The sequence below is a fragment of the Pleurodeles waltl genome, chromosome 7 (assembly GCF_031143425.1).
Source record: "Pleurodeles waltl isolate 20211129_DDA chromosome 7, aPleWal1.hap1.20221129, whole genome shotgun sequence".
NCBI classification, from domain to species: Eukaryota; Metazoa; Chordata; class Amphibia; order Caudata; family Salamandridae; genus Pleurodeles; species Pleurodeles waltl.
Genome location: NC_090446.1, coordinates 37,013,351 through 37,038,001, shown reverse-complemented (window position 1 = coordinate 37,038,001; position 24,651 = coordinate 37,013,351). Strand labels below are relative to the sequence as shown.

General features: G+C 41.0%; 1 protein-coding gene across 1 annotated transcript; it reads left to right on the top strand.

The window, feature by feature from the left end:
- The first annotated feature begins 6,138 nt into the window (after positions 1–6,138).
- Positions 6,139–6,714, top strand: LOC138246768 (olfactory receptor 5V1-like). The gene has a single exon (XM_069201529.1). It carries the CDS (start codon positions 6,139–6,141, stop codon positions 6,712–6,714), a length of 576 nt encoding a protein of 191 aa, XP_069057630.1.
- Positions 6,715–24,651: the final 17,937 nt, after the last annotated feature.

The following is a 24,651-nucleotide window of genomic DNA, read 5'->3' as shown; positions in this document are numbered from 1 at the left end:
CCCTGGGTACCTGGCCACAAGATCAGTAATGATGTAGGAGGCATTGCATATCACCTGTATATTCATTGAATGTTGGTATTTCCTGTTGTGGTACACATACTCTGTGGCGGATGGTGGACAATTGCCACATGTGTCCCATCTATGGCACCTAGGACGTGGGGGAACAGTGCTATCTGGTAAAATAAAAATTTTGTCTGCTGTATTTCCTGTGGGGTGTTGGGGAATCTGATGTACTGGTGTAGTTTGCTCAGCATGGCGTTGATAAATGCATTGAAAAATCTGTAGAGGGTACTCTGTGAGACCCCTCCAGCTTCTGCTATGACCCCTTGATAGCTCCCTGAGGCGAGTAGGTGGAGGGAGCATAATACCTGCACATGGGTGGGTATGCTGTGAGTTCTTATTGTTCTGCGCTGCAGTATGGGTTGTAGCTCAGCTATCATATGAAGTATCATGGCTGAGTTCAACCTATACCTCTCATATATTTCCTCCTCTGTCAGGTTAAAAAGTGTAATACGCACTCTGAAAATGCGCTCCTGTCTCCTCCTCCCTCTCCTCAAACCTGCTAAGATCCTCATCCTCCTCGCCATGACCTAGAGTGCAGCCATTGTTGAAAAGTGTCTGAGGCATTCTGGGCCTCTTTATATAGGTTGCACCTGGTCGACCCTTATTTCAGAGGAGCCACTTTTGGTTTTACCCTCTTTTACATATTGTATGTGCGAGTAGATGAGCATTATCACTCAATTTTTACTCCCATTTTGTTTTTATCTTTGGTCTCCATCACATTATTTCTGATTAAAATCATGATTCTTGATTGTTGATGGATAACCAATTTTATTTTTGCTATGTTTTCTCTCCTATATTGTTTGGGTATCTAGCAACCAGATACCCTGCTAGATTGATTATTTTTCTCTACCCATCAGTAGAGCATATACGGTTAAGAGCCCCCTCAGTGGAGCCCGTTAGGCATTGCAGCACCGGCCTAACGAGGAGCTTTCCCAATGATGAAACCAGACATCCAATGTGATGCTTGAGGGTTCTCCCTCCTGTAGAAACTAATCCCAGTGATTTAGTGTTTGGAACAGTGTACCTCTTTTTCTTATTTTTGCACCTGGTTACCACCTGGTTTCAGTTAGTGGTATTTTGCATGTGCAAAATGCCATTCTGCGAAAAATTGCAATTTGCGATTTTTTGATGCATCTCTTTACGACTTGGATTTTGCGAGTCGCAATTTGTGCCTCGCAATTTCCTACTGGAAATACCGAATCGCAAATTGCGACTCGCAAAACCAGGTCGCAACTCAAAAAATTGAAATTTTTGCGACTTCTTATTTTTGGTCTGCGAATGCCTTTCATGCATCACAGACCACTTTTTTGCACTCGCAAACGGTCAAATTTTGCGATTCGCACCGTTTGCGAGTGCAAAAAAGTTTCATACGTCTGGCACAAAATACTTTATGGACTCAAGTTTAGATATATGTTCTGACAAGGTTTTTGAAACATTGTAGCCGGCTACCTCAGGGGCAAGAACTCCATTTGTGATGGTTGAAACATTGCTAAGTGCAACTTACCAGTCTCCACTCCACCAGGGATTCCAGTCAAGCCTTCAGGATGGTGGATCTGCAAGACATTCTCCACCCAGGGAAAGAGTTGTAATGGGGGCCTGGGAGAACGGCCGCCAGTCCTTTGGGGCCCAGGTGATGCTTGGAGAACAGGTAAAGCACTCTCCCCAGCAGGTCATTCCACCTCTTCCTAATTGTCTCCTGTGTGCACAGATTATCAGCTACAGTATTCACTCTGTCCACTATTCGTGTCCACATTAGCCTTTTCTGAGCTACGGTTATATTTTGTACTTGTGCTCCAAACAATTGTGGCTCTACTTTAATAATGTCATCCACCATGGCAGACGATTCTCCTTCTGTGCATGAATTCCTTCTCCCTGCCATAGTGAATAAGTAAAAAAAAAACAAATCTAGTCCCAGTAAGGTTTATTGAAAATCAAAAATAGTAATAGTAACAAAATGAACACAGGAAAAACACCCGGCAAAGGACCATGGGGGTTATTCTAACTTTGGAGGAGGTGTTAATCCGTCCCAAAAGTGACGGAAAAGTGACGGATTTACCACCAGCTGTATTACGAGTCCATTATATCCTATGGAACTCGTAATACGGCTGGTGGTATATCCGTCACTTTTCCGTCACTTTTGGGACGGATTAACACTCCTCCAAAGTTAGAATAACCCCCCATGATCTGAAATGGGGGGTGTTTTATAGTGTGCTTTGCAGGTGTTCGCTATTGTCCAATATACATTAGGTGTGGGCTGCTTGCATCCATTCAATAGCCACAGCCATAGTACAATACTGAACGGGTTCAGCAACTCCCGTTGTCATGAGACCGCCACTGATACACCACCTGCATGAGTGTGTTATCTAAATATGGTCTGCTGGATTCTGCTATCAGGACAGTGACAAAATGCTGATCTCCAGCATTTGAGTCTGCCTTGTGAGCTGCAGGATGCAGCTGGTACAACAGGGTGCACTCTGTCGATGCGGATCAACACTGACCCTCCATAGATTGAAATATGGCAGGCAGACTGCTTTCACCTTGATTAAGTACTTGGGATCGCTGCCGTGGCAGATTGGTGGTAACTCCCTCACAAACTAAAGCAGGCCCTAAGTCAGAAAGTTAAAATATTGATAGGGAAAGATGGAAAAACTATCCGCCTGATGTGAGACACATATCATCTGTGAAAGTTTGAATTTCTTCTGCTTGAAGCTTTTCTCTGCAGAACCAATAGCTTCTATGGAATTTTGTCTAGCAACTATCTAGCTTCAAGGGCACTTGCACAGGTGCAGTCTGTATTCTTGCCCTGCTGGAGGGTTTTGACTTTACTTTCAACCATTAAGTCAGAAGCTAAGATCTTTGATGAGGATCACCAAATTTGTGAATCTGATCCCCAATCCATATTGTGCCTGAAATCGTACCTAGGTCCCATACAGTCTCTTGGTGTTTTTGTGCCTTCAAACTGTTAAACCTCTTATCTTCAATTCAACATTATTGAATTTTTGTGACTTTTTGACAGTTTTATCACTGCTAAATACTTTAAACATTTTCCTAAGTTAACCTTGTCTGTTTTTTGCCATAACTATCGGGGAGGGGAGTGTAGGTTTAAAATTATTGAACCGTGCTTTACCCAGCGAAGTTTGTGGTCTTCTTCACTTGATTTTGTAAGAAATTGGGTTTTTGGTTGACTTGGATTTGAAATCTGGTGAAGAAGCAACCACAATCCCTGTCAAGATAATAGGAAACAAGCAAATGCCTAACTAGCCTCTCTTCAACTCTCTGGTAGCTTAGCACAGAGCAGTCAGACTTAACTTAGAGGCAATGTATAAAGTGATGGTGCAACGCTTCAAACAGTAGCAAAATAAAAACATACCACAAAAGGAGTACACCATAGAGTTAGGACAATAGAACACCTTTTAGTAAATACAACAAGACCAAAATGACAAAATACAATTGGTATAAGCGGAGATATAGAATTTTAAAGTTTTAAGTAAATATCGTGCCAAAAATCACAAAGCGCAGTAGGGCCTACCCGGTCACACTGAACCAGGACAAACTCTCAAGTTCAGGCCAACCACAATGGAGCAAGAGCCAGATACAGGGTCCCAGTTAGGCTCTGTGAAAAGTGTACCTTAAATCCTGGTTGGGAACATTGTGTAGATCAGTGTCGAGGACGCATCAAGGATGCATTGTGCAGCCAAGAGAATGCATTGGTTCTGAGATGCGGTGAGGCTGCAGTGCACAGTCTGCTACATTGATATTGAGTATCCCTTTGGTGGGGCTTCTGACTTGAAGACCGTTGTTGGGGATTCGCTAAGCAGTCGAGGTTATGTGTCGATTCTGAAGAACATTGAAGCTGTGATGCAGAGGTTTAGCATTGTTGTTGAGGCTGACGTTGACGAGGGATGTTACGACCTGCTCTGGGAAGTGTTGCTCAGCTGGGGTTCTGAAGACGATGTGCTAGATCCAAGATGTGGGATAGGGCAGCAATGGGAGCCTTTTTGAGAATATTCAAATCCATGCAGCAGTGGCAAGGCATTGGTCTGTTTGGGGATGCGACGCTCAGCTGAGGAGATGCATCAGTTCTGCTCAGGGTGCGTTGCTCAGCAGTAGCAAGTACCTTAGGTCCACTTCCAAGAGTTTAGAACTAGACTGGCTCCACTTGGCAGGGTAGACTCACAGATGGCAGAGACGAGGTGAAATAGGAGGGTGGTTGGAAGTTTTTTTTGTCCCTGATACTTCAGATCAAGAGGCAAGCCAACTAGCCCTTGGAGTCAATTTTGGTACTGGGTTCAAGAAATACAGGAGGACAGCAGATCAGTACAACAAAGCAGAAGTCCAGCAGAGTGGCAGTCCTTCATCAGCAAAGCAGTCCTTTTTCCTGCCTGACTATCCACCGGTCCAGAAGTGCACAGAAGTGGTGGTACCTGAGGTCCAGTATGTATACATTGGAGCCCTGGTTTCTGGAAGGTGGAAGAAACTTCTAGACAGTGGCTTTGAAGTCCAAAAAATTCCTTAACTCCCCTATCCTGCATCAAAGCAGGATAGAGTGGCAAAACCGGGTCGTTACACCCTTTATGTGTGGACAGGGCACAGCCTATTTAGGTGTAAGTGTCCAGCACCTGCATTCCAATCTGCCCTAGAAGACCCATCAAGTCACACCTAAGGTCCTATTGTGTAAGGAAGTCTAGGAGGGATACTCAAAGCCTAACTGCCAACTTCTCCCAGTCATGTGACCATAGACAGTTTGCAGACACCAAACGTCAGTAAAATGCCAGCTTTCTAAAAGTGCCATTTTTAGACTTGCCAATTTGAAATCCAACTTTCCTATGACTTGGGATATTAAACTGTGATGTCAGAGACACCAAACCTGAATGAATCATCTCTTCTCATTTGGAAATTACACTCATAAGATGTAATAAGGCAACTTCAATGTCATCACATCGAAGAGATAGGCCTTGCATTAGTAAACAGTTAGATTCAGGGTTTTTCACTACCAGGTCATTTGAAACAAAAAAGTACTTCTCTTACTTTCTTAAATAATTTGTACCCTGCTTTCTGGAGTGTCTATGGCCTACACTAGGGGTGATGTACATGAATTAAGAATGAAGGTCTGGGTCTGGCAAACAGTGTATTTTGCCAGGTTGAAACAGCAGTTTAAAAGAGCGCACAAAGCTCTTCAATAGCAGGACGAGATATGTTTAAAGGATACTTAAGTGGGTGACACAATCAGAGCTTCAGATCCACTAGAAGAATTTAATTTACCGGCCACGGGTATATATAGTTCACTTTACTATGAACTTATAAGTAAATTGAATATGCCAATTGGAGATAAACCAATATTACCATGGTTCGTGGAGAGAGCTCAAGCACTTTAGCACTGTCTAGCATCTGTAACATGCACAGAGCCCTAATATAAAGAGAATTCAGGTCAGAAAAATAGAGGAGGATGAGGGAAAACCACCCTAAGGCTGACAGGTCTAACAGAGGTATATTCACATCCACCCTAATTAATAACATACTTTCCTACACATATTAACAAGGTTTAGATGGAAGCTCTAAAACAGATAAAGAAATATTACATGAAAAAATGTTTTTGAGTGTTCAAGGAGATATTTATGAAAACACATCTGTCCTCAGCTTCCATATCATAAGTAATGCATTGACTTTATTTGTGTTTGTTTTCAGCCTGTCTAGAAACTCAGTGTTCCCTTCCTCGTTTGGCAAATGAAAGAAGAAAATCAGACCTCGCTAAGGGAGTTCCTGATTGTGGGATTTTCTGATCTTCCACAAATACAAGTTCCCCTTTGTGCTGCATTTTCAGTGATATATCTCCTAACTCTTGTGGGAAACCTTTTGATTATGGCAACCGTATATCTCAACTCACATCTACACACACCAATGTATTTCTTTCTCACAAATCTATCCTTTAATGATATCTGTTACACCTCGGTCATTTTCCCAAACATGCTGGCTCACTTCTTTATGGATGGTACACAGGTTTCTTTTATTGCTTGTCTTCTACAGGTGTACTTTTTCATGTTCGTGGTGGTTGTAGAATATATTCTTCTCTCAGTAATGGCTCTTGATCGATACGTTGCCATCTGTAATCCCTTACGATATATGGTTGTCATGAATAAAGCTATTTGCTTCCGATTGGCTGTAGGAGCCTGGGTGGTAAGCTTCATGGTACCAATACCACATGCTGTATTACTGTCTCAGCTCTCCTTCTGTGAATCCCACACAATCAACCACTTTTTCTGTGACATCACAGCTCTTGTAAAGATTTCCTGCAGCAATACTAACAGTATAGAGACACTTACCTATGTTATGGGTGCTATAGTAGCACTCTTTTGTTTTAATTTAATCATTGTTTCTTACATCAACATTGCCTCATCCATACTCAAAATTAAATCTAAAGGTGGGAGGCGCAAGGCCTTCTCAACATGTGCATCCCACATCACAGTAGTTGTTATATTTTTCGGTTCTCTCTTTGGTACCTACTTGCGACCCACATCAACATATTCAATGAGAGAGACCAAAATTTCCTCTTTATCTTATATTGCTCTTACTCCACTGTGTAACCCCATCATATATAGCCTGAAAAACACAGAAATTAAAAATGCTCTGAGAAAAATAAAGAATACATTATAGAGCCTGGAAGATGAACACATTCACTGCATTAGTCTGTCAGGGCAATGTTTTATATGTAACAAAAAAACACCTTTTTGCAAAGAGTGGCCGCAAAACAATACTGGACCAGACCCATGCTCTGTGCAATCTTGTTTGCATGATTATTATTTTGCACCAATAGATTGTTTTGATTTTGAATACTGAGTTTTGTTAGTTAGCAATACAATATTTTCATAATCTTCGATCTTGACATGGCTTAAAGTTTCCATAAGCTTTAAACTGTTAAAAAAAAAAAGAACTAATACAAACATGTAAATGACACAAATGTATATTAGTTTAAACAATGTAGCACACACATTGGATCTTCTGTGTTTTCTACTGGTAAAAGTCTTAGGGTATTTACAAGGGTACACAACTAAATATTAGGTTATCTATAAACATATGAGCTAACATAAAGGCAACCTGTGTCTACAGTTTTTTACCATTTTATTATTTGGCTCAAGTGTGGTATTATTTTGATACACTTTCTTCTAAAAATGCAACACACACCTCTTCCAATTTCAACAATGTTTGTTAAGTTCATTCTCTGCTTCCTACATATAATTTGATTTTTGTTCAGTTTATTACTTTATAAATAATATATATATATATATATATATATATATATATATATATATATATATATATATATATATATATATATATTATATACCAAATAATAACAATAGAAATACCACTGTTAATGTGTATTGCCCATTTTCTCTTCATAAATGTTATTGTGCCAAAGCTGCTTCATCTAGTTTCCTTTTCAATCTCTATGACACTTTCTGTGCTTTCCCAGAATCTCTATGCATCTGTTTTTTTTTTTCCAACTGATAGTGTTCACCTGAAAATCTGTATGTATGTGTATACTCATGATGTATGAATGTACTTTTAAAGCAATGAGGTAGAAACAAAAACTATATATTTACATATGTTACATTCATAGTAACATTTGTACATGAATGTTGAAGCATTGTTCAATCTACACCTTCTGCTCCCCTTGCTGATTTATAGTTATTCCTTATATGTGTATATTAAAACAATAATCTCCAGGTTTGTGCTATGCACTGGTTCAATTGTGACTTCATTCAGTACAAGCAGCTGCATAAGAGAGGAGGTTAGTTATTCTGACTGAGTGTACTTGCACCTTGGCTGTAACTACAAAAACTCCTAGTGTGAGTGACTAGATGTCCTGCTCCAACCCTTACAGTACTGTTTAGCTTGCCAGTTTGGTCCAGGTATGCAGGCTCTAATATTTGTTCACACTCATCTTTTATGGGCCATCACTATCATGTTCCTAAGACCAATTATTCAACCTTGATGAATTAAGACAATAGGTCAAGACACATGTTGTAAACAATGTAACAGCTCTCATTTCGCAGTCTGTTTTCATTCCTTGACTGAAGTCAGCCATTTCTTTATCTCTATCCTTGAGCACATGGAAAAATGCAGATATTATTATGGCTGACAACCCTGGAGGCTGGCATGCTATTGTTTATATTTACACCCGCAACCATTACAAGATGACCCCTTATAGTGTAAGTTTATTGTTTACAAAGATGGAGGCTCAATATCAACATGTGGATGGAGCTTATGCAGTTTGTGACATGATAGTTTAATGTTAGGGAAGCTTTACTGTCTTCAAATCATGTTTTGTTTTAGAACAGATAAAATCACTGGTCAAATTGTATATAAACCCTAGGATTTGACAATTGATCTTTGCTTAAGAAACATTGCCTGAGGTCACACCAGATTGCAGAGTCCGCAAGGCTCAAGAGTTGCTTCCAGAAATAGTGCTGAAGGTAAGCATCACTAGCAGCTTAGATTTCACTTCTTTAGCACAGCTAAGCTGAAGTGAGCCTTTCAAAGGTATGTTGTGCAATTTACACAAACCTAAATTAGAGAGGAAAGCTTTCTAGTTGATGCTAATTCTAAGGTTTAGAATAGTCTTTAAAAACAGCTATAGCATGTCATGATGTCAGAATCTCAAGAACAATGTTAGAAACATTTATTTTGTTTTCGTTGACCATCACATGCTTTTATTTTTGCATCCTCTGTGGTTACAGAGTATATTTTATGTACTAGAGTGAGGATTTTCATATAAACATTTTAGAAAACATATCCCTGTTACTTAGTGCTATCTTTGATTATTCTTAAAATAAATTGTATCTAGATTGCCAATGAATTTCCAACCTTATCTAGCGGGACTGATAGTTACCGGACAGTATGGTGTGCGCCAGGTTGTACAGTGGGCTTGTGTTAGGACTGTGATCTAAACTCCTATCTGATTTAATGTTGGTACACGAACTTAGTCATTGCATCAGAGGGGTCAAAATGCAACCCATCAGATTCCCCTAGATTTTATATCACCAAGAAAGCACTTATTTCCTCAATTAATGTGGGGATGCTATCAATGAATTGGAGAGTTTAGGGTCAAACCTTTACCAGCCTTGCAGACCCAACAGTAACCAGATTAACTGTGAGCTACTGTAGGTCAGAAGTATTTTAAAAAGGACATGTAAGCACGATGAGGGTAAGGCGTATTATTATGGAGGTGCCCCGTGCTGTCTGTCACAAGAAACAAGGTACACATGAAGATTTACTGATGTGTATTTTTATCACAATACCTAGGCCTACGCGTATTCTCCACTTCTGAGTGTATATTTACAATAAGCGTAGATTTAAATGTCTCCAACCCTCATGGAGCTTCTTGCAACAGGATTAAAGAAAGTGAAGGTAGACCTTACATCCTTGTCGTAGTTTATCACCTTCACTCTTCCTGTTTTGCTGATTTTGCTTTTATTGGCGTTAGGACTTTGCACATGTTACCACTGCTAATTGGTGCTAAAGTGATTGTGCTTTCTTCTTTAAACATTATAACATTGGTTTATACCCATTCGGCATATTTACTTAACTTATAAGTCCCTAGTAAAGTGGTATTACAGTTACCTAGGGCCTGTAAAATGAATGCTACTTTTGGGTGACCCACTTAAGTAGCCCTATAAAATATGTTTCAGGCCTGTTTTTGCAGTTCTAAAATGCCATTTCTGCTGGCGAATTAAACCTTTTGCAATACCTTCTTAATACATATAAGTCACTAGTCAGCCCTTATCGGGGTGTGTTGTATTTAAAAAGTGGGACATATACCCTTTAGTTTTACATGGTCAGGTAGTGAAAAACTCTCAAATTGGATTTTGACTATTTCAAGGGCTACCTCACTGACACCGAACATTGGGTTACCTTATTACATTTAATAAATGATAACTTTTGTTTGGGAGTTTTTTGAAATGTCGCATTTGGTGTCTGAGGAATTGTGATTTTAAAACACGGTTTAATGGTAAAGTTGGGATTTAAGTATCAATTATGAAAATGCCACTTTTAGAAAGCTGGCATTTTTCTTGTAATCATCTGATGCCTGCAGTCTCTACTCTTGGATCAAATGCCTAGGTATAGTTGGCAGTTGACAGTACACAGCACAAAATTCACAATAGCGATTCAAGGTGTTGGCAGGATGGTCCATCCTGTCTTCATATGGTGTGGAGTCGTTACGTACTACACTTGTAATTCAAAGGTGCAAGCCCAACTCACGCACAAGACTGCTGTACCTGCAGACAGACATTAACCAGCGGAAAGTGGCAGGAAATTGAAAATAAATCCATACAGACTTGAGAGGTTTCTTCCACTTCAAATTGGGCACTAGGTATGGAAAGGGGATCTTCTGGCCCACTCTCCAGTACACTCTGGACCTAGAGGATACTACAGGAGAAGGGCTGTCTATCTGACCTGAGGCACCAGACCTTCCTCGACCTGCAAGTAACATTATACAGTAGTTAGGAATTGTAATTATATATTATAAATACCTTAGAAATTCACTGAAAAAACAAACGTGGTATTATAATTAGGTGAAACTGTAAATTAAAACATACCATTATAAATTAACAAAATCACTGAAAAGCACAAGTTATAATTATCTCAAATATCGATACCTTGTGCTTAAAGTAACAATAACTCATTCGGCTTACATGCAATGCTAAATCCTCCCATACTGCTTCACTCATGACATGTTCTATAACATCATTATTAACATCACTGAAATATCTGAAATTAAATAATTGATGACAACATTGCATATGAACTTCACTTTGTGAACTGACAGTTTTCATTAGGTTTGCTAGAGGGCTTGTGTACTTATTGAAGTGAATACGAGGAACTGTGTTTGTGTGTGTTTATGTGGCATCGTTTGGTACAATAAGATGAAGTTCTAGAAGATGTCTTGAAATCCAAGGTCAATCAGTCTCTCAAGTAGGTCGGGTGTTGTGCAGCATTGCAGGTAAATAGAAGTTCCAGTGGAAGGAACATGGGGCCAGATGTACAATTCGTTTTGCATGGTGCAAACAGCGAAATTCACTGCTTGCGCCATGCAAAACGCGCATCGCAATGCTATTCTTGGATCGCATGCCTATGTGTAGTTGGCAGTTAACAGTACACAGCACACAAATTCACAATAGAGAGTGATGGTGTTGACAGGATGGACCGTCCTGTCTTGATATGGTGTGGAGCCGTTACCTACCACACTTGTAATTCAAAGGTGCAAGGCCAACTCACGCACAAGACTGCTGTACCTACAGACAGACATAGACCAGCGGAGAGTGGCAGGAATTTGAAGATACATCCATACAGACTTGAGAAGTTTCTTCCACTTCAAATTGGGCACTAGGTATGGAAAGGGGATCTTCTGGCCCACTCTCCAGTACACTCTGGACTTAGAAGATACTACAGAAGAAGGACTGTCTATCTGACCTAATGCAGAAGACCTTACTTGACCTGCAAGTAACATTATAGTTAGGAATTGTAATGATATATTATAAATATCTTAGAAATTCACTGAAAAAACAAAGGTGGTATTGTAATTAGGTGAAACTGTAAATTAAAACATACATTATAAATTAACAAAATCACTGAAAAGCAGAAGTCATAATTATCTCAAATAGCTATAACTTGCGCCTTAAAGTAACAATAACTCGTTCGCCTTGCATGCACTGCTAAATCCTCTCATACTGCATCATTCATGACATGTTCTATAACATCATTATTAACATCACTGCAATATCTGAAATTACATAACTGATGACAACATTGCCTATGAGCTTCACTTTGTGAACTGACAGTTTTCATTAGGTTTGCTAGAGGACTTATGTACTTATTGAAGTGAATACGAGGAACTGTGTTTGTGTGTGTTTATGTGGCCTCATTTGGTCCAATAAGATGAAGTCCTAGAAGATGTCTTGAATTCCAAGGTCAATCAGTCTCTCAAGTAAGGTGGGGTGTTGTGCAGCATTGTAGGTAAATAGGAGTTCCAGTGGAAGGAACATGGGGCCAGATGTACAAAGCGTTTTGCATGGTGTAAACAGCGAAATTCGCTGTTTGCGCCATGCAAAACGCACATCGTGATGCTCATTCCCATTTTGCCAGTCGGTAACCTGGTTACCGACTCGCAAAATGGGAATGTGACTCGCAAATAGGAAGGTGTGTTCCCCTTCCTATTTGCGATTCGCATCGGAATGCAGAATTGCTTTGTGACCGTGGTCGCAAAGCAATTCGCAGTTAGCACCCATTACATGGGACCCCTTCCCCTTTGTGAATGGCTCTGAAAAATTAAACAAAAAAGTTTCATTTTCTCGGGTGTATTGCAACTCGTTTTCCTTTAAGGAAAACGGGCTGCAATACAAAATAAAAACTGCTTTATTAAAAAGCAGTCACAGACATGGTGGTGTGCTGTCTCAAGCAGGCCACCTCCCTGTGAGTGCAGAGAATCGCAAGGGGGTCACAAATTGCGACCCACCTCAATAATATTAATGAAGTGGGTCTTTGCGACCCCCTCGCGATTCTTAGATGGTGTCAGGGACACCATCCTGCATATGGGATAGCGACTCACAAATTGCGAGTCACTCAGACTCGCAATTTGCGAGTTGCAAACCCAAACATACCTACATCTGGCCTATGGTACCTTAATGCATATTAACATTGGTCTTGAGGTTGATCCAAATGGTGCCGAAGGCAGATAGCATACCACTAAATTAACAGAATCCTATTTAGTGATCTTAGAAAACATTGGTTTCCTTGAAGACAACAGACATGGGGTCTAAGGATGAGCCTTCAACAATGATCTCTAGGTGATAGATTTGAGTTTGATGCAGGTTTTTTTTTTAGGTCTAGTCCCCAATTCTTTACCATTGTTTTTTGTCTTGGGTACTTGCACAGGGTCCATTAGCCTGTTACAGGGATATCAGTGTCTCCTACTTTGATGAGTTATGTGCTACTATTGTTAGTAAGTGGGTTAAAGCACAACAGTCCAGTGCAAGTTGGTGATGATGAGCGGACCCTGAAGTTCTTATTCAACCTGGGATTCGGTCTGGAAGTTGGTTTTAGTGATTTGATTTGAGAGGTAAAAGGGAGCTCTCAGTTGCTCAAAATGTAGAGAGGTTGATGCAGAAATACTAGTATTGTAATCAAGTCAATTTATTTTATTTAAGGTCCTATTATATTTTTTGCAGTGACATTGAAAGGGAAACATGAGGAAAACAAGATAGTTTTCCTCAGTAGTCTTTTAAAGAACTTTTTGTTGCATTATTTCCTTCACGCCTTTCTAGAATCAGAGAGTCTTATTTCAGTTTTGCCAATTGCTTGAGGCCTTGTGAGTGATATGGACCCAGATTTACTTTGATTTTGTGTCAGTTTCTTTACTTTTATGGTGCAATCCCAATGAAAATTGCGATGTTGCATTTACAAAACCCCACAAAGTTTATGTGCATGGCTTTGCTTGATTTAGTAAATATAAACTAATTCAGCACAATGCATAGAGCTACCTTGTGTTTCCTTGCAACAGGTAAGCATTACATGGATGGTGCATGGGAGTTTCTGTGCATCCATGCATGTGTTTTGTCACACACCCAAGCGGCAAAACATGTGTAAACCTGACTTTGCATCAGAATGGTGCTTCGACCTGACCCAGGGATAACAAGGAGACAACATAAAGGAGGATGCCATTAAGTAATATTTTTGTGCAGGAAGGCACCCCCTCCTGCACAAAAACAATTCTCCCCATAATGCAGGCTCCCGTGCACCGTGATGCAAAGGTAGATGCGCTAGTGCTATGCAGCTACAAGTGAGCCAGGACATGGAGGGAGCTGACTAGTGTCATTACTTATTAGATGGGGTACTGTTCAGCTCTCTACCAGTCATGCAATGCAACCCAACAAATTCCCTCCAATACTGTTTGCATGAACTATTAATACATATTTCCATAGGTGCCAAAAGCAACAAAAATGCAACAGTAAAACCTTATAACACAATGAAATGGTTGCTTGCTTTGGACTCTAAAACTATTTGTGAGAGTGTCTTTCTTGCAATGCCTGCACAGGGTCTTTGTGGTTTGAAGGTTTTGGCATTGATTGAGCAGTGAGAATAATACATTGAAAAGACTGGCACATGAATCACTCCATATTGTTTCCTGTCACTGTGATAAATCCTGTGGAGGTGAAGAATATGTTGACAGTGCCCATTTAAGGTTGTGTGTTGGGAAAACATTTGGAGGAGGTTTGGCATTTCTGAGTGGAATAGAAAATCTCTAGTTGTGACTGGGGTTTTGTTGGATATTGAATTTGCCTAGGGAACATAATTCAGAATGTCGAGGTGATGTCTGAGAAGCAGTGGAGGAAGGATTATATTATAAGAGCAGACACTATTTCATTGCTGTAGCACCCAGATACAGTTGTTTCAAACATGTAAAATGAAGGTTAAGCTTCCTACTAAGGTTAGTGGTGCAGAGTTGTAGTGACCTCAAAAACATTCACCAATCAGTAAGTGCAGCAGAGTATAAATATTTTACAGGGTAAACGCCCTCTCCTTTGCTGTTCTAGTAGAGATAAAAATTGCACATTTATTTTTGAGACCATTTAATGATTAGTAGTTGTGATATGCTTGCACTGTGATAATATTCTTTAACTGTTTATGATTTGTGGCCTTAATTTGATATTTATTCTCCGAAGGCATTCACTCAGCTGCTCTCAGGCAACTCATATGCGTGGCAACAACAGCACTTGTGTTTGTTCTCCTCACGGGCTCGGAGATTCCCCTCAGATGGCAAGAGGGTTACTTTGTGAAGTATTGCACGGGGTTGCTTAAAAAAAAGTATTTTCTTATTTATTGCTGCACCATTCTTAGGGAATTAACAACATTGCTCCCTTTGCCTTCTCTCAGGCTATTTCCACATATGGAGAAGAAGTCATCTATTTTTCCCTACTTAGTGTTAAATGTTAGGACTGGGGACTATGTAAATATATATATATTTTTATTGAGTTCCTTCACCTAATAATATTTTTTTTTAAAGAGAAAGCAATGCTAATATATTAAAATTTACACTTGTAACTTGTGAATTTGATTTATTTACTATTCTTATTTACACTGCTGGTTATTCTTTGTTATTGAGAGTTATGCTTACAAGGCATATTTTGGAAGGCACAGAAAAGAGCAACCGTGAAACATTTTCTATGTCAAAAACTCCTTGAATCTCGAGCTTAATGATTCTGATTCCCCTGTGGAACAGGGTTCCCTAGAAAGGCATGCTGAGCAGGAGACAGCCAGTGAGTATAAGTCACTGTAAGGGTGGTCATTCATTCTGCTGTAACACCATCCGTGCTGTGAATGCAGGATGTCATAAACCACCTCATTATGTCTTTTTTTGATACATTTTTATCTTATCTACGTCCTCTCGCAAGGGATTACCCACAGATATCTAAGGAAGGCAGTTCACATTTTTCTAAAAACAAGATTGTAGCCTCTAAAAAATGAAGTAAAGAGGCATCACTGGCACAAACTGCATCATTATCATCCATGTCCTTCTCTTCAAATTCAGGATTACGAGGTAGTCCTCCCCCTAAAGAATAAAAGAAAATGCACTTGTTAAGTGCCCCCATCCTTTGGAAACATACTGACAAACAGACTCTGACTCGGACTGGTTGTCTTCCCCTACTACCTGTGGTAGGCAGAATTGGCAGATTATTGGTCACTCAGTGTTACTCTTTAAAACAGAGTTCTGGCCAAGTTCCACCAATCGCCTATTGTAAGAGTTTTTCTCCCAAGTGTCTCCAGAAAATGTAAGCTGGCGATCAAGAATTGTCATCTCCTATTGTGATTTTCTAATGCTGGAGGTCTAGAACAGTTGTGGTGAGAAGGATGTAATTTGAGGTGATTTAGCACAGCTTGAGCTGATCTTCTACTAGAGTAGCAGCAAAATCTACATGAATGCTAGCACGTTCTTGCACAATAGATAGTGCCTTTCATGGTGATTTTTTAAACTGCAGTGTGAGCCATGCGAGCTGCATATTTTTTGCACATTTGCAAAATTATGTGGAATCTTGTGGAGTTTTTATGTAACTTTAAGGAATTTGGCAAAGTGAAACTCTGTAAATTCTCCCTACTCATACTGTGTTAATTTGTTAGTTATTGGGTTCTGAGTTTCACAATGGAAATGTTGTTGGAACACAAAGTACCTGGTTTGCGTAAAAAATAAAGCCGCACGGGTGAGAGTGTGTCAGAAAAGTCAGAGATTCGTTGATTCCTTACTCACAAGTGAGGTCGTGCGTCATTTCTTCTCTGGTCGAGTCAGCAATGCATCATTTTTCTTTCCTGCGAGAGCGCAATGCATCGATTTCCAAACGGACACCTCAGATCCAAACAGGCTTGCTATGATTTTTGATGCCCAGCGATGAGTGAGAAATCCGGACACACGGAGTTGGAAAACCGCATTGCTTGGGGTTTGCATTATTATCATTAGCCGCAAGCGAGTATAGCTTTGTTTCTTCAGCTGCGATGTGTCGATCTTCCAGCTGTGATGCAGATTATGGGGGTTATTACAACTTTGGAGGAGGTGTTAATCCGTCCCAAAAGTGACAGTAAAGTGACGGATATACCACCAGCCGTATTACGAGTCCATTATATCCTATGGAACTCATAATACGGCTGGTGGTATATCCGTCACTTTACCGTCACTTTTGGGACGGATTAACACCTCCTCCAAAGTTGTAATAACCCCCTATATCTGCGAAGCATGTGGCGTGTCATTTTTCAGCCACATTGCAGGTGGTGCATCGACATTTTCCCCGCACAGTGCCCTGTGTATGGATTTCAGTACTTATTCTACCAGCTTCACCTTTCAAAGGCCCAGTGACTGGATGGGCACCACTTGGCAGGGCTGGAGTCTCAGCAAAGAATCCTGGTGCTAGCAGAGGAAGTCTTTGATGGCCCTGAGACTTCAAAACAGGAAGCAAGCTCAGTCCAGGCCCTTGGAGATTCCTCACAAGAAGGAATATACAGCAAAGTCCAGTCTTTGTCCTCTCTCAGGCAGGAGCAGCAACTGCAGGCCAACCCGGCAAAGCACAGTCACAGGCAAAGGGGTAACACTCCTCCTACAGCTCTTCAGCTCTTCTCCTGGGCAGAGGTTCCTCTTGATTAAAGAAATAATCTAAAAATCAGCGGTTTTGAGTCCACTACTTATACCCCTTTCTGCCTTTGAAGTAGGCAAACTTCAAAAGAAAGTCTCTATTGTTCACAAGATCCTGCCTTGCCCAGGTCTGGCTCCAGACTCGCACCAGGGGGTTGGAGACTGCATTGTGTAAGGGCAGGGAGAGCCCATTCAGGTATAAGTGACCACTCCTCCCTCCACTGTAGCTCAGATGGCCCATGGTTATGTCCCTGCCCCAACTGAAGGGGGTAACAGTCTTTGACCTCTCCCCCCGCACACTAAAACATCTTATCCCATGGCAAGCAAAAGGACATTTGATTATTTTGGGTTTTGGTTTTACATTTTGGCCATGAGAGCTTGGCTAACTCTCAAAATTGTCCCACTTGGAATGGTGAGGGCTTCACTTTTTGGACTTTGGTAGGCTGCCATGTAGAAAAATCCACAAGAACTAGACACATCTGAAAACCTTCCGGAATATGCAGGAATCTACAAAATTCCTACCACCCAGCATTGTCTCATCTATACCGATTTAAATTCTGCCCCACTTGTCAGCCTAAAAACATTTTTTTTCAAACTGCCCTTTTGGACTCACTTTGGTTCCCCCTCCATTTCCACATGTTTTTGGCTCTTCTCTGTCACAGACACTTGGCCCACCTACACAAGAGATGTATCATTTTTACCGGAAGACTGAGGGGAATGTTGGGTGGTAGGAAATTCATCCCGGTGCAGTGATCCCACACAGAAATGTGGGAAAAATGTGAATTTTTTAGCTAAATTTGAGGTTTGCTGTGTATTCTGGGTAAGAAAACCCTGGGGGATTCATGTGAGTCACACAGGGCATGTCCTGTCACAGGCACTAGGCCTGCCCACACAAGTGAGGCACCATTTTTATTGGGAGACTAGGGGGAATGCTGGGTGAAAGGACATTTGTGGCACCTCTCAGATTCCAGAACTTTCTGTCACTGAAATGTGAGGAAAAAGTGTTTTTTTGGCCAAATTTTGAGGTTTGCAAGGATTCTGGGTAACAGAACCTGGTGAGAGCCCCACAAGTCATTCCATCTTGGATTCTCCCAGATGTCTAGGTTTCAAAAATGCGGAGGTTTGGTAGGTTTCCACAGGTGCCTGTGGACCTTCTCTTTATACATCACTCATAAAGCACCTATGTCAGAAAAGTTAAGAAACTTAAAAAATTACCCTTCACAAACATTCTGAAGTGAAAATTAACCCTGCAAAAGTTGCAAAAAGATCACATTAACCAACTATCTCATACATACAAAATAGTTATCAAGCAGATGAGGAAGAGGGTGGCAGGGGACAAATGAAAATGTGGAGCTACATGGGCCTAAACTACTGGATCAATCCCTACCCCAGACACTAAAAGACGCAAATACAAAAAATTACCTAAACCTGACATGAAAACAAAACCATTCACAAGTAGCTAAAATAATTACAATATATATGTAAATAATAATATCAAAAGCAGTGAGAATGTGAAAAATTCCTACAGGCCCAGGACAGGGCTCTATTTAAATGGTATATGGTAATTAGGCAAAATTATAATTGGCAAAGACACCCTACTGTAAGTCCCTAGTGTATAATAGGGTAGGATGGTTTAGGTATTCCAATGGCCTTAATGCAGTTAAGTGTGCACTGCTGTGGTGGTTGGTGTCATTTTAAAAGCTGGCCCTGCCTCTGAAATAAGAGTATGGGGGTCAGAAGACCACCAGGGTTAATGTGGCAGTTTCACTGCCAACAGGCTGGCGGTGTATTCAGCAACATTATGAGTGTGGCGGGTTTGCCGCTGGCAACCAGCACTTCTCCACTCATACTGCCATGGCGGTATGAACCGCCGGCCTGGAGACCGCCGGCGGTATCATGAGCCGGTCTACTGCTATAGCTTCTGCGGTGGTAGCAACACCACCTATAGATGACTTCCCCACCCCCCAGCAAGCACCTGACCCCCCACCTGCCTGATCCATACACAAACCCCCACCATGATCCATACACAAACCCCCACACCCGTTCTAAACAAACCCCCCACCCGATCTATACACAAACCCCCAATCCCTGATCCCTACACGCAAACACCCACAGACATGCATGCATTCACACTCACAACATCCATTCATACATATGCAGACAGGGATCCACCACACAACACCCCCCACAGCCATACACACACACAGGAACATACACTTTCATTACTCCCCACACCTCACCCCCACAGTGACAGTTGTCCCACCTCCCTTACTGCATACATGCATGCAGACACCCACCACACATCCACCCATTCGCCTGCACTTCCAGACATGCATCGACTCAATCTCATCCATACAAGCATTCAGTCATCCATACTCACACGCATTCAGGCATGCATACACTGAAACATTCAAATAAGCATACTCACATGCATACACACTGACATGCGGACATGCACCCACTTCAACATTCATACATGCATTCACTCACACGCATAAAACCACGGCTACACCACAACACTCCCAGTCGCATTCACACATTCATACATTCACACACACATTCATACACACAGGCAGACACTCACACACAACACCCACCAACCTCCCAACCCCTCCCCTGTCGGACGATCACCTTACCTGTTTCAGGGAGAAGGTCATTCGGCGGGGAAAAGGAAGGACGGTGCTCTGCTACCACCGGCAGCACCCTGCCAGCATGACACTGCCAGGCTGTACTAATGGTCTTAATACTGCTGGTGGTGTCCTACTGGTCAGGCTGCGCAGGTGGTAGCAATGCCAGAGCACCACCATCCGCCAGCATTGCAACTGACAGATATCCACCAAAAGGGTGTCAGAAATTCGGCAGTATCCATACGATGGCGGACTTCTGGCACCCTTGGTATCGGCTGTCTTAAGAAAACACCTCCGATGTCATAATGAGGGCCAATGTTCTAATTCACCTTTGGAATATTAAAATTTCTTCCAAATTCCAAAATGACCTTAATTTTACAAATACATTGTCGGTAAGGTCTGCTCTAGGTGCCCCAAGGGTAGGGTGCAGCGTACTAATAAGCAGGGACATTATAAAAGAAGTTTTATATGCTCTGGAGAGGAAAAAAACTGCCCATTTCGTTTGACCCCATGGTATTGCTGTTAGGTTCATAGGCTAACATGGGAAGGCTTTATTAAACATTAATAAAGTCTAACATTTGACAGGAGTGAGCTAGACCCATTATCCAGAGTCTCAAAATTATAGTTATAGCAAATCCCACAACTTTCCAGGGTTAGATGTATTATAACTATTGCAGGAAAGTAGTTTTAGAACTGCTACAATCAGCCCTGTAACAGCCTCTTCTGAGTGGGCAGCTTTTGATAGGCTGAGCCAAGCTGCTCTGATGAGGTGCGAAGTGGCCTGGGCTGAAAAAAAGGGACAATCTGATGAGAAGGGATCTGCTGCTGCAGATGCCAGGACAGGAAGGGGGTTGGGTAAAGAAACTAGTCCTCAAAGGGAGAAGGACAGATAGTGGAAGACCCAGGCACATCCCCATGTCCCACAATGTCAGAAAGATGGGAGCCTCACTAATTGAATTAGGAGAGGGGTTGGGATAGCTAGATCTGAACCTCCAGGAGAGATTTTCTTTATTTTGGATTTTTGTGAAATAGTGCTTTCTGGGACAAAACATATATGCCACACTTCTAGGGAACTTATCATCACAGAGGGTGGCACCCTGTACCTCATTGGTCAGTGGTCAATGATTTTGATTCCTGAGTCACATGTGGGCTAAACAAGCTTATAAAATCTTTCACCGATGTCATCCAATGTTTATGTTTTAGTATGCAAAATGAGTTCAATCAAAGATTGAACATGTATTATGTATATGGTCCATAATACATTTCTCGATCATTAGGGACTGAATTTTCATGTTGGTTAAATAATTTCAGACAAGGTATATTGTTGTTAGTGTATGTTTAAAGTGGTCCAACCTTGCTGATAAAATAAACCCAACCTCTAAGTACAGAACTTTCAAAAAATGGCATTCCAACTTTGTCATTAAAAAGGATTTTAAGTTATAATTTCTTTGACATATCTATACATCATGTTCCCGATCAAAAGTTAGCACTTATTAAATGTAATAAGGCAACCCAATTGTATCCTATGGGACAGGTAGGGGCCACAGCAATGAAAAAAATGGGGGGGTTAACTACTAGGACATATAACACTTAAAAGTGCATCTGCAACGTTATAATTACAAAGCTTCCTGCTCTATGGGCTATTGAGGGCCTACCTTAGTGGGATATTTGAAATAAAAGGAATGTTCAAGGTTTGCAATGGGGTTATTTTGCCAAGGATAATTGGTAGTTTAAAACTGCATTCAGGCCGTAATGGCAGATGTGCAACATGTTTTAATGGGCTAATTCTTTTGCACAATAGGTGCTGAGACCCACTAGTAGCAATGATTTTACAGGTCTTGGGTATATAATATACCACTTCACTAGGGACGTATAAGTAAATTAAATATGTCAATTGGGTGTAAGCCAAATTTACCATGTTTGAGGGAGTGAGCTCAAACACTTTACAACTTGTTAGTAGTGGTAAAGTGCACAGAGTCCTGAAACCAGCAAACAAATTCAGAAAAATAAGAGGGGTGAAGCCAAAATGTTTAGGGGTGACACTGCAGAGACGGCCAAGTCCAATACATCTATTCCATGGAATTAAGCTCTAACTGTCAGATATATGAAGCGAAAGGTGCCACCAATGGTGAATACAAATTGCAAACCTGTCTCGGATTTGGCGCTGTGTTCCATATACTAATAGTTAATCTACTATTTACTAATGTGAATAGCAGACAATTGGGTCAAGTGTGTAACTCTATAAGATCCCTTAATGAATTTGTTACTGTCTCTCTCAGCCACAGGGAATCATGCAAGTATCATTCCCTGCAGCATGTACGCTAACTTGGGCGCACACACTACTTGCTCCCAAAGTGCACACTCTCCCAAAGTGCGCACTACCATGCAAGAAATGGTTCATCAGCCACGAAATTTAAAACCTTGATCAGCACAGAAAAATTATCATTTGGATATGAAATGCCAGGAGCGGTGGCAGATAGTTTACAAGGCCATGCAGATGAGCAGAATACACGCAAAAGGTTCCAGAGGCTGCCTCCACGCTGCACAGGTTGTACCACAGTGTGTCAGCAGCTTGGAGCAGACAGCTGTCACACATGCTAATCGCTCTATTAGTGTCAGGGGTAGTGTCAGGGGTAGTGGGAATGCAAGGATTCAGAAGCAGTAGTGACATTTAGGAGCCTGATGCAGGAATGTATGTATCATTGGCAGTGACACTGATAAAAAATAATATTCAGTATCTGTTGTAATACTCTGTGTAAAACTTCCATGTAAAACTGCAAAAAATAAATTGGATTCTGGCTGTAACCAAATTCTAATCACATCCTTTGGGAAATTAAGCACTAAGCATTTGAGCAAAAAATCATTGTCTTTTTATGGCAGAAATAGATACTAATCTGGTAGCTGAATTGCACAGCACGAAACTTGAAATTCTGGGATCAATTCCTGCTTGACTAAATTGTATGATCCCAGGCAAATACATTATTTCGCCAATCATCTTTTTGGTTTGTTATCTCATATGAGAATAGCCAAAATACTTCAGTTCAGGATATGCAATCTACAAAACAAAAGCATACATCTTATTTAAAAGCATCTAAAGTTGATCCATCTTTAATAAGAATCCAGGCAACGTACACTGCATATATGACAAGTGACTTGCCTTTTTGTTCACTCACAGCATTGTCATCAAAGCTGGGGCAGTAATGTTTCTCAACTCATGTTTAAAAACTCTTACTTTTAGTAAATGCTTTAAAAAAAACTGATGAGCTAAGATGAAATGCTCCTCCATAAAAAATAGGCTTTCTTGAATTTTGAGGACAACTCATCATATTGTCAAACACTTTGAGGACTTTTCTCATGCGTAGGCTCATAGAGTCAGAGTCTACAGTCTACACATGGCTCAGCTATCCAGATTTGAGAAAAGTGGTGCTGCACCCAGTGCATCTCCATCCTTTTTGTACCCCTTAGCACCCCCTAACGCGACCATGTGTGCTCCGTATCTAAGATATGGGCACCATGATGGTAGTTAGGGAACTAGCATCAAAAGTTTTGATGCTAGTTCAGAGCTTTGCAGGATTACCATAATAAATGTTGACACTTATCCTGCAAAACCCATTGAGGCCCATTGTAAACAATGGTGTGCCTCATTTAAATGCCTGCTCTGAGCAGGCATCAAAAGTGCTGAACAAAAATGACGCAAAGAAATCTCTTAGATTTCTTTGTGCCATTTTTTGCCCCCCCACCCACAGGGGAATTCCCCCTTTGAATACATTATGCCTGGGGCATGCATAATGTAGCGCAAAGGATTACAAAGTAGCACAATGCATGCATTGTGCCACTCTGTAAATTTGGCACAGCGAGTTTGGCCTTGTTGGGCCACATAAGAGTAAAAAAATTACACTCATGTAAATATGCCCCATAGTGTCCACTCATCAGTCTATTTTATAATGTCTCAAGCGTGCTGTCAGCTAAAGGCAAAATCATAATTGTCACCAAGGCTTTAAGTAGGATGAAAAAAGTGGGAACTATCTTAAGCAGCCATGGCAAAACTAATTGTAACTGTTACTGTGTTTTGTTTAAGGTGTAGTGGTCTGCAGAGTGTCACAATCACCCACTCACCTGTAAGAGCTGCATCTTATTTTACTTTTGTCCTGTTGCTTTTTAAGGCGCTTTGTATCTCCTTCTCATGCCTTTGCATCTAATCACAGTTACAATGGCACCTCATGGAAAGGGGCCAACAATTGGATGCTCAGTACTCTGAACACCACTCTGATCCACTGAAAGGCATTCTGCAATTCTAACTCTTCCATCAGCCTCAGCTCCAGAGCTCTCCACTGTAGCACATTATAAACACCCCCCTACAACCTGAACTTGAATGGATGCAAAAATCTCAGCATATAAAGTGCTGGCTGTGGGTGCCAGAAATGAAATACAATGACTAGGCCAGTCTGCATGAATGCAATCTTCTTAAACTGCTTACATTCAATTAGGCCTGCTTCAGAAGAAAATACACCTGTGTGCATGTACATGTGTAACAGTAAATCATGTCTCTGTGATATGGCAGACCGAGGTACAAGTGGCATAAGTAACATTGTGGTTTTCTGCAGTCGGGAGCTAGCATCCTGGTTTCTTTGTATTCAGATATAGCAACGAACCCCATTGGGATGGTGAGTACTGAAATAAAATACAATGGTCCACTGTAATGTCGGGTATAAAATGACACACTTCTGATAACTATCTACATACTTCACAGCCCCTTTTGCCCTACACATCATCCTGTAGGATTTCATC